Source organism: Manihot esculenta, chromosome 14 (genome assembly GCF_001659605.2).
Source record: "Manihot esculenta cultivar AM560-2 chromosome 14, M.esculenta_v8, whole genome shotgun sequence".
NCBI classification, from domain to species: Eukaryota; Viridiplantae; Streptophyta; class Magnoliopsida; order Malpighiales; family Euphorbiaceae; genus Manihot; species Manihot esculenta.
The window spans coordinates 14847427-14859210 of NC_035174.2; the positions used below are offsets into that span (position 1 = coordinate 14847427).

Genomic DNA, 11784 nt, shown 5'->3' on the forward strand with positions numbered 1-11784 from the left:
AACAATAAAAAATAAGGAAAAAAAGAACTTCATTCGATTGGGTAGAAACATTTATGGGATTCCAAATTGCAGGGTGTCTTGGGATCTAAGAACTGAAATGCTTTAATATATAGCTCTATTGGAAAAACAAGGGTGGAGATTAATTTCTCAATCTGTATCTCTCTTTAGCCGAGTTTTTAGAGGAAAATATTTTCGTTCCTCTTTGTTTTTGCAATTAAGACAATGAAGGAATACTTTGTGGAGATGGCAGATTATCTTATAGGGCCAAGCAGTTCTAGAAAGAGGAATTCAATGGTACTTGGAAGATGGACATATTATCCCTTACAAAGAACATGATGGACAATGAAATCATTCCCTAGTATGCCTTCAAAGAAACATGGCCATGATCTCTTAAATTCTATGAGTAAGTCAACTCATTGATGATGATTTTCACTCGTGAAAACTGAATATCTTGCGACCAACTTCACTGAGGAAGAGGTACGAAATATTCTAAGAAGCCATTATTCAGCCTTGAAATATTTTGAAGAATTCAAGCTTGCACAATGTCTCAAATCAATCTTCATAGTAGACAACAACCCAGTCTCCATCCTCTTAAGAACCTCTTGGTAATAATTGCATGAAACTTAATTTTGATGGAGTTGTTTTTTAAAGATTTCTCAAAGTGCAGGTGCTATGATTGGCCGAAACAGTAGAGGAGAATCTTATGTCTAGGGTTGCAAGATTTTCTAGAATATTGTTGATCCTTTAATTGTTAAATCTCTTACTTGTAGAGAGGCAATACAATCCCTCAAGTTTGATTAAATCTCCCGTTTAGTTTTCTAATTTAAATTTTATATTTTGTTTAATTTATTCTAATACTATAATAAATTTGATCACAAATATTTTATTAATTATAAATACTCACTTATAATTGCACAAGTTGATCCTAAATAATATATTTATTTACAAATAAATCTTTATAATTTTATAAATTATGCTTCAATATTTTATTTATTTATAAATAAGTAGTTATATTTTATAAATTAAAAGTTTTGTACACTCATTTTGAATACAACAACTGTGTAAATGCGATTTCCATAGCATATTTTTCTTACAGATTGAAAATAGAAAGCCAAATAGCGAACAGAGGATTAAGGAGAAATAATAATTTACAGTTTTTTTTCAAATAACAAAACCAATAAAAGAATAAAAGAATAATATATGTTCAAGTAGAAATGAGGAAATCTCAGTGTTGTAGGCCTAAGATAAGTTGCATTCAGGAGGGAAGCCTTGGGGAAATCTGTTGGCATCTGTGCAATAGTTGTATATCATGTAGTTTTTCCTCACCCATTGCAGCCTCTCTTGACTTGTTGAATCAAGCTCTTCTGACAGCCATGAATTTGTCATGGAGTTTGAAGTCCCACAGGAAGATACCCCATTAGACCAAGCACATGCATTTGCATTGAAGTTTCTATAGGAAGCAGTGAATGGAGCTTTACTCCAATCTGTCTTCACTAGACCACCTCTTGTTGCCCAATCATCAGCATTCCATAGACTAGAGTAAATTCTCATTGGCTGATTCTTTGGATATGGAACACCCATTGATTCCAAGTTCTTGAACTCTCTAATTGGGGTGCCATCTACAGAGAAGATGATCCTCTGGGGATTCCATAGAATGGTATACGTGTGGAAATCAGCAGTTGGGTCAAACCACAGATAGAATTGCTGCTCTCTGTTACCTTTGCCTTGGCTAAACACATTAGTGTGGAGGATGTAAGGATCCCCGCTCAAATTTCCCAAGAACTCAAAATCAATCTCATCCCAAGTGGACCCATTTGATTTTAACTGCAGATTCAATTTCAAAATCCACAATGTTATGACTATAATCACATAATTGAAATAAATAGCAGAAACAGCAGCAAAAGAAATGAAAAACATACATAATAGGCGGTGACAGTGCCAGCAGAGTTGCCAGGGACAAGCTTGAGCTGCATATCAATCTTTGCAAAGAGATATTCATTCCTGGACTGAAATCCAGAGCCAGAAGCTTGATCAAGGGAGAGAGTGAGAAGTTGTCCATTGTTGAGAATCTTAGCTCGGCCGTCTCCCCATGTAATATCAAAATCATTATAAAAGTTGCTGGCAGAAGAAACCATCAAAGAGGAGACAAGAACAGAGATAAATAGCGAAAGCACCATGTTTAAAGAAGCCATTTTGGTATTGAATTCGATTGTAGCTGTGCAAGAGGAGAGAAGGGTGTGTAGAGAAAGATGGGCTGGGTAGTAATATATAGCGAGGAAGAGACGAGTGAGAAGAAAACGCATGGGAAGGTCTCATGAGCTTAGCTGTGCACAGGTGTGTGCGCGTTTGGTGTGGGGGAAAGTGTTGTTCTTTTAGCTGTCCAACAGTATCGAATATGATAATTTGCGCGTTTCAGCTTTTGGTTAGAATTCAAAATGCTTTCCTAGCATCCCGCAAAAAGACGCTGTGGGAATTTTATATATTTGTATTTTCTTTTATAATTTTTATATATTTTATATTTTTATTAAATTTTTAATTATATTTATTTTAAAATTTTAAAATTTTATTTAATATTAAAAAAAATTTTAATAATTGATGGCAGATTATTTTAAAAATCAAATAAATTATAATAATTAATGTGTACATTAACTATGTCTAAAGAAAATGAATAATAGTTTGAGATAGTTAAAAAGAATAGATAAAAATTATATAAAAAAAGAGTTTATATATTTTTTTATTAATTTTTAATTTTATTATAAAATTATTATAATATATTAATTTTAAAAAAATTACTATTTAATTTATATATTATTTGAAAACTTATTAATTGATCTCTTTATTTTAAAAAATATATTAAAATATTTTTAATATTTTAAATTCTATTAATTGAAGAGTAATTTTAGACACTAAATATTATAAAAAAAATTCTAATTAATTAATAAAATTTTTATAAATATAAGAACCAACTAATAAATTTTTTTTAAAACTATGAGAGTTAAATAGTAAAATATTTAATATTTAAAATAAATAAAAAAATTAACTAGTAAATTTTTTAAAAAGACATTTTTTAAAATTAAGAAATTAGCTAATAAATTATAAGATTAAGTAAATTTTTTTTAAGTTTAATAATCAAATAAAGAATTAAGAAAATCATAAACTATATAGTCTTTCCATACTATAATTTTTATTTATTTTATTTTTTAATACATATTAAAAAAATTAATTTTTATTAATTTTTTATTATACTCATTTTAAATATATTAAATTTTATTAAATATTAAGTGATATTTTAAATATTTAAAAAAAATGATGAGAGATTATTTTAAAAATAAGATGAATTATATAAGTTTATAATAGTCATAATTTAAAAAATAAAGTGAATAATAATTTAAAAAATAAAAATAATAAAAATATAAGACGGATAAAATATTAATTTAATTGAAAAAATTGAAAAGAATATATGATTTGAAAAAAATACAATATAATTTCATTTAGGACAAACAAATTAAATATATCAAAAAATTAAAAAAAAAATCACAAATGATACTGATGAGAGAAAAATTATTATGAACCACATCTTTTAATAAGATATAATAAGATACTCTTTTTATATTAAAAAATAATATACTGTTTATTTTTATCGGTAAGATATATAATAGTTTTAGTAAATATTAAACTATTAAAATTATATTTCTTAATAGAAAAGAATTTATATTGGAATAGTAAAACTCTAAAATTAATTTTAAATAATAAAATTTAAAATAAATTAATTCTTAATAGCTAATTAAATTAAATTTTTTATTGTAATAATTTTAACTTAAAAGAATTTTTTTTCAGTTAATCCATATAATTGTAAAAAAAATTATTAATTACGCACTTTGTTAATTTTATTTATTAAGTTTTTATAATTTAATTTATTTGATATAGAAAAATTTTATTAATAGTTGATCTTTTAATTTTGAAAAAATAATGTCTTAAAATTTTTAAAAGGGTCTATTAATTTAGCCAAATTATAAACATTTTAGATTTTTTTTCAAATAATTAATTACTAAAATTAATAAAAAATCTATATAATATATTTTTTAAATCTAAAGACCTTTTGATATTGCTATGGTCGAAAATAGAGCTGAATTGCTATTGGTCAACCTGCAAAAAGAGAAAACGTGAAGTGGTTGACGTTTATGGACGGTTATTCCAACGCTCAAATCAGTAACTTACTAGAAAGAGCGAGTGTAATAGGTTACTTTAAACTTAGAATGAGTGTGTATATTGAATTTTGTGCATATTTACTTTTATACCGTAAGAAGATGGAGTTAGTTACCGAATCTTTTGAAAATTCGACTGGTACCAGTAGTGATAAGGAATCACGCGATTATAGGCATAATAGAGATCTGCTAGATTATATCCACTAATGGTTTGTTCCGTGAAAGACTTGATCTACTCAGGATAAGTGTAACAGCCCGGTCTAAACTGACTCAAATAACTTTTGGATTCATTTTGCATTTAGACCAAAAGGCTTAACTCAAGTTACTTAGTAGTTTCTAAGCTAGCCGATATATACCCCTTAAATTTTTCTTCACTCACTGATGTGAGACATGATAATTCTCCCATACTCAATTTTGTAATGTTCCCGTTGCAATCCACTCAATTGTTACACCAAGACCAGACTCTCGGGTATTGTGGTTTTACGTCAAAGCCACGAAGCGGGTATCCCCCAAGCTCACAACTAGGTGTTAGTCCCGTTAACAAAATTGTCTAAGACATTTTATGTTAAAGTTATGAGGTGGGTATCTGCTAGACTCATGAGCGGGTATTAGTCTAGCTAACAGAATTATCTAATGCATTTTATGCCAAAATCACGAGACGGGTATCCACCACGCTCACGATCGGGTGTTAATTCCATTAGCAAAATTATCTAATGTGTTTTATGCCAAAGCCATGAGGCAGGTGTCCGCCAGACTCATGACTGGATGTTAGTCTCATTAATAATATTATTTAAGGTATTTGTTATGCCACAAGACGAGTACCGCCAACCAATCAACCTAGTGTTAGTTCCATTAATGTAATTGTCCAAGTTATTTAAGTTTGATTTGGCAATTGATCTGTGAAAATAACTAGACGAGAGTTCTGGTTATGTTCACTCTTTGTCGAGTACCGATCCTACAATACTTGGTAAAAATAAAGATAAGATGGAAGGAAAAGTTTTTCACTAAAAGGGAATATTACAGGGCAGGAGGGACATCATCAGTTGCCTCTTCTCGAGCTTCTATTACATTGTCAGCTATAGCTATTACATTCTTATCAGAAGTTGGATTGGAGGGATTGTCTTTAACTAGCCTCTCTTCATCCTGCCTACCTTCATCTTCCTCCTCCTTGTCCGGAAAGATGTCATCAATCCAAGAGTCCACACGAAATTGCCTGATAAGCTCCTTCTTTATGGAGTCCTAACCTTGGACAAACATCTCCCAACCCCGGGCTATCGTCACTTGAAGCTCAGACTCTAGTTCAACTACGTTCTCTGTGGCGGCTCGGTTCTCTTGAGCTTAAGACTGCAGCACCTGAACTTGCCATTGAAGATCGGCGACTTGATCCTCAATAGTCTTGGCATAAGCCTCAACTATGGCTTTTTGCAGCATGGGTCTTGTCTAGGTCTACCTGGAGCTTATCTACAGACTCTAGGGTCTCTTCATCATGCTCTCCACTGATCCGAGCATTTAGTCTCGAGCACTACTCTTGGAAGAAGTTTTTATCCATCTCCTGTGCCCTCGAACTCTCACCTCAAAGTCTTGTCTCGTTCCTTAGCCATTTATGTGCACAAGACACTCTCCATTGTGGAGTCGATGATATTGTCATAGAGTTCATCTGTCTCGACTGCATTCAAGCGATGACGATCTCCAAGCCTTTGGGCATTCTTAGCTATGAGGAATGACAGTTGGGGTTCCTCTAAAAGTGAGTTCGTCTTGGTCAATACCATTGCCAAGTGTTGGATGTCCCAAAGCCATGTGGCCTCATTTCTCACCTCTTTTTGCGAAGGCTCAATTTGGACAGGGGCAAGAGAAGGAGTGCCCCTTGAAGAAGACTTGAGTTGAGTGGGGCTTGGTTCCTTGGTTGTAGGTGAAGGAGGGGGAGGAGGAAGTATAATGATCTTATCTGCTCGGCAAGCTCGTTTAGGAGGTGGACTGGATGTTCCAGCAGCAACTTTGTCTTTGTGAGCAGAACGTGCTGCTTCGACGAACTTGTTCTTTCCTTTACCAGCCATACTTACGCAGAGCAAAAAGTGAGTAAGTAGTGTAGATTAAAAGATATCAAAATTTTGAAGGAAAAATACCTTGCTCTGCAGTGTGGGGAGCACTTTCCTGAGGGTTTTGAAGGCCGGGAGGTTGAGGGGCCCGAGCTTATTCCGCCTGCTATTGACTTTTCTAGGAGAAAATGGTACTCCTCACCGCCATGTTGATTTCTATCTACTCTTTGGGTCAAGGCCATCCTTTGGAGGAAGTCTAAAGCCTCTTCCTAATCTCGCTATGGCTGGACCCCATCCTTCTTGACCTCCATATGTAGATTCCAGTCAGTCTGGAGCCATTCAAAATCCCCGGATATCCTGTGGTGAAGAATAAAGAAATTGTTTTTCCAGCGCTTCAGGGAAGAGGGTATTCGGTTAAAAAGAGTCTGGCGCTTTTTCTCACTGAAGAATCATAATTCTTTATTCTTCCAAGTACCTAGTTGGTATAATTGGGAGAAGAGTTCAACACTTGGCTCGATATTGTTGTTGAAATAGAGAAAGCGGAAAGCCACCAGAATCCTCCAGCTGTTGGGATATCATTGTGCGACTGCAAGCTTGTGGAAATAGAAAGCTTCAACGAAGAACAAGTCCATAGAAAACCAAATACCCACCTTCAGTTGCTCTTCATAAACCATGATGGTATCCTCTGCAGGGATTTGGTGATTCATACAAACGTGCGAGTTTGGAGCATGAACCCGAAAGAGTTCTCAGGAGATCTAGTAGTGATTATATAGGCGATCTATGTCATTTTCTATTAACACAGATACGATATCCTTCACGAGGAGGTTGTTGTTGTCGTGAATCACCCTTAGCAGAATGATAGGAGCAGGTGTGTGGATGAGGTCACCGGAAGAGGAATTTGAAGTGGAGCTTCCACAAGAAGAAGATGACTAAGAGATGTTCATCTTGGGAAGTGTCGAAAAGAAACAAGAATTACCTTAAGAGAATGCGAGAATAGGAGACTGGGTGGTCAAGTCTTTTTCAAAGAAAATAGAGCAGTTGAGAGAAAAAGTGGTGATCGGAGGAGAAGAAGGCTTTTTATACAAATTGTTTCGATGACTTGTAATTGCGGCTTGAGAAGCAAGGCAATCATCATTTATGTCTAGAAACAGGTGAAGAGATGTGGGTATGAGGAGTCAAACCGAGTATACCGCATGTCCAAGATCGTGAAAACAACTATAATCTTCAAATCTAAAGAGTTGAAGACTAGTGGAGGGACCTCTGATACAACATAATAATCACCAAAAGTAAGTCATGAACTGTCATCATAGGATAAGGACAGGTGGCAAGAGTATGATAATCTGACATGCGGTTGCAGAAGTATTACTTACAGGAAGGAAGACTAGAACATCGTAATATTCAATGCTCCGCTAAGACTCGCACTATTGTAACAGCCTAACCTAAACTGAACTCATTTTTCATTTAGCCCAAAATGATTAACTCAAATTATTTGAGTCAGTTTAGGCCGACCTGTTATAATTGGTATCAAAATTGTTAGCCCTAATTTAAATATATAGGGTGTCAAGATTGTTAACCCTGTTGGAGTGGAAATCCAATTGAAGTTCAATTAATAATAATAATTGTAGTGAAATTATTGATAGAGATTATTTTTTATAAAAGGAAAAAATTATAATAGAGATCAGTAGAAGACTTAAACATGCATAAATCATAAAGTGGAGCGCTCGAATCAGCAAACACATTGTTGTTTATTAGACGATAAAGTTATCATTTTATAGCACTTTTTTCTAACTATTTTTATTGCCTTTGTCTACAAGCGGAAAGTAAATGTAGAGATAAGCTTTTATAAGAAAGGTAAAATTAAAAATTTTATATTTATACAACATAAAAGCTTATCTTATTAATTATTAATCATGTAAGTAAAATAATATTTTTTTACTTTCAACTATATTATTAATTATATATTTTTTAAATTATAATGATAATTAGTGTGGGTTAATTTAAAATTAAATTAATATACTAAGTTATTAATAAAATTAAAAATTTATAATAATAATGTAAATATTTTTTTAATATTATAAATTTTTATTTTAGAAGAAATATTAAAAAAATCCTAATCTTTAAAAAAATTTTCAATTGTATCTTAAATTTTAAAAATTTATCAATTAAACTTTAATATTTTAAATTGTAATATCTTGAATTTTTTTAATGTAGCATAGTGACGTGATGATGATGCATCATGACATTTTCATTAAGAAATTAATAAAATTTAATGATAAAATATAATTAAAATAAATATAAAAGTGTAAAATTTAATTAACAAATTATAAAAAGTAAGATATAATTAAAAATAAGAAAAAAATAGAGGTATGTTTTTATCCTTACTTCTAAAATTTATTAAGTATTACGGTAAGTAAACTAACCTACAGCCTATTATTATAGATAAGATAAGCTTTTATGTTGTATAAATATAAAATTTATATACTTTATTGTTACATTCTCTAAATTAATGTGTCCAACTAAGGATTTTGAAAAAACAACATATTTCCTGCTATGTTTTGAAACTTTTCTTTTAAAAAATAGCCTTAAAAATTTACATAGCTCATTTAAATCATCAAAGTTATTTATTTAATTTATTTAAAATGAAGATTAAAAATAAAATGATTAAAACCTAAAATCTCTTATACACTTATTATCGAATTAAAATTATGAGTGATCTTTCGAGTAATTTATTTTTAATATTTTAACATCAATTTTATCTGTATTCATTCAGCATTCTCCTGCTCCTCTAATAAGTGGTTTTTTAAATCATTAACAAAGGAATCCTTCAATTAAATAATAGTTCAGTTAAAGTTGAAATATAATTTACTCTTCAATTAAATCTTTATATTTTTACTTGAATAAATTAAATTTAAAATTTTAAACCAATTAATTTTATGCATTTTTATTAAGATTAAGTAAATTTTAATATAATATAATATTATTTTTAATAATAAAATATTATTTTTTAATTAATATATTAAAATAATATTTTATTATTAAAAAATAATATTATATTTAATACAAATTTATTTAACTTTTGAATAACAGTAATTTAATTAAAAAAATTTAGAATTGAACTATCTTGACTAAAAGTGTAGAGTCTTAATTAAACTAGACATCAAATTGAAATCAATCTTTCAAAATCTGAAGACTCCGATATAAGTCAGAAAATATTCCTGAACTAATATTCTCTCTAACCTTACAAATTCACCATCTCTAGATATCAAAGCACGCATCTGTAAAGGTAGCCATCAGCCGCTCCGACGCACAGCTTTCGACCAGTGGTTCAACTGGAGAACGAGAAGGAGCAGCTGCAGTTAACCGTCGTTGTAGCTGTGTCCACCACCTCACCGCTGCACGCATTGTACTTTTTCACCGTTGTTCGATTGATCTTGACAAGGAGCAGCCCTGTTCTTCGATTTAATCTACTGCTTCGTTTCAGCTGCGTGCCACAATTGTTCTATTTCATCTGCTGCTACCATTTTGTTACCGTTGTTCGATTTCATCTGCCTCGATTCTTATTCAGTCAGTTAGTATTTCTAACTCTATCGATTTGGTTGTTGAAATTTCATGGTTTTGTGTTGGTTTGGTTGCAAATACATGTTTTTTTTGCTGTTTGTTTGTTGTATTCCATTATGCGACTGTCATCTAGCCATTCGGTTGTTGAAATTTCATGGGTTTGTGTTTGTTTGGTTGAAGTTATACGTAGTATTTCAGTCTAAATCATGGGTTTTTCTTTGGATTGATGTTTGTTGGGACTTCATGAAGATCAACACTATGGGTTTGGTCGAAATTTCATTCTAAATCTGAAATTTTAGTAAGGACGAATGACAGATTAAGCATGTGCTGCAAACAGTGTGTTTTCTGAATCTGAAATTGAGCCGAGCTCTTTGATCCCGACCGTGAAATCAACTTGAGCTCTTGGACCTCGAGCTCAAGGCCCATCTTTTAAACGAGCTCATAAATAAAGAAATATTAACATATTATATGGGTTCTTTGTACTAGGTTATATAAATTTGCTTTTTTTTTTTCTTTTCACCCTTTTTATTTCTAATAACACTAACAGTGCCATTTGGGTTAATTTTTGGGTCTCCAAAATTGTATTTTATTTTTTTATTTTCCAACAAATACTTATAGTGTTCCCGTAAATAGGAGAAAAAATATAGTGAAGTCTATATTCATTTTTGGCATCATGAACTGCTTCGGTATTGTATCCTATTGAATCCGCTTGGGTTGGCAATAGGTGACCACTGTTGTCTCGGGCCTCTAGCTCCATCAACAGCTGCTCTTTCAATTTTTCTAGCTTTTGATCTACATCAGTGTCTTCCCTTCTAGGCCTCTTTTCTAAGCGGTAACTTCTTTTTCTTTCTATCTCTTCACTTCCTGATCTCTCTGCGGGTTCAAAAGAGCAGCTCTCTACTTTGTTATTTTCAATGAGCTTTCTTGCTATCATGCCCTTTACTCGGGTCACTGGTTCATTTCTTCTACTTGCTTCCCCATCTCCTTCTTCTGTCATCTTGTTGCTTTGTTGGGGGATATGGTAGTTTGATGTGAGTTGGGGCTCGTTGAGGCTGAGCCCTTCTGCTGTGGATGGTCTGCTCAATGGGGTATTGAGTCCTCTTTATTGTAACATTTGGCTTAGTCAGTGGGCAGTGTTTTGTAACTGGAGGGTCATGTTTTGAAGTTCTTGGTCAGACAGGGAGGTCCAAAGCATGGTTCCAGTTGAACTTAGTGAGGGGCTAAGTAACGCGGGTGACTGGTTTACTAGTGCTTTTGAGCTAGAAAATGAGAACACCAGACCTTCCTGAGTCGAATTCAGGTCGTTCGGGTTGATTCCTGTATAGTTTGCGCCATAGTTGGCCATATGGATTTCAGTGGGTGAATGGAAATGAGAACTCCGGTGATGATAAGATCTCCTTCATTCTCACAGTCGATGCCAATTAATGTCTGAAATCCAAGAATGGGTCTAGACTCAAGGTATATTTTTGTCAGCTTGGTTTCTATTTCTCCTTTGTATCCTTTTATTGTCTTTTTCTTTATTTTTTAATCTTTTTAGATGCGGAACCCTAGCCTATTAAAGGCTGAAACGACACATACCCTAGTAAAAAGAACTTAGTTCAGAAAATAATTCCCCAATCTAACACACCCTTAATTAACATGCAATTAAGAATACTTATAACTGATTGATTTTAAAAGCAGCAAGAATAAGAAACATACAAGTTAGTATCAAACCTTATTCGTGATGCAATGTTAAGAACCAAGATCTCTCTTAAGCTCTCAAAGAAGAATCGCATAAAGCAATTGTATTGAATAATTGATAATCTGTCCACAATATGGAAAAAGAGATGCTTAATATAACCTAAATAAAGACCCATGATCTTTGCCCCTTCCCACTACTATGTATGGACCCATGATCTATACTACTACCCATTACTCTGCATGGATTCATGATCTATACCACTATCCATTACTGGATAACTATCCACTACTAGTTAACTACCAAC

At 32.2% G+C, this 11784-nt stretch overlaps 1 protein-coding gene across 1 annotated transcript; it reads right to left on the bottom strand.

Moving 5' to 3' along the window:
• Positions 1 to 1058: 1058 nt before the first annotated feature.
• On the bottom strand, positions 1059 to 2248 carry LOC122721685 (probable xyloglucan endotransglucosylase/hydrolase protein 23). Its single transcript, XM_043950076.1, has 2 exons — positions 1920 to 2248; positions 1059 to 1824 (listed from the first exon to the last, which is right to left on the bottom strand). Exons 1-2 carry the CDS (start codon positions 2190 to 2192, stop codon positions 1240 to 1242), a joined length of 858 nt encoding a protein of 285 aa, XP_043806011.1. The 5' UTR covers positions 2193 to 2248; the 3' UTR covers positions 1059 to 1239.
• Positions 2249 to 11784: the final 9536 nt, after the last annotated feature.

Bases quoted from the DNA above. Each gene is read 5' to 3' on its own strand.
- LOC122721685 (XM_043950076.1), bottom strand. From the start codon at position 2,192: ATGGCTTCTTTAAACATGGTGCTTTCGCTATTTATCTCTGTTCTTGTC. The intron at 1,825-1,919 runs GTATGTTTTTCA...TTGAATCTGCAG, and splicing joins GCACTGTCACCGCCTATTAT to TTAAAATCAAATGGGTCCAC.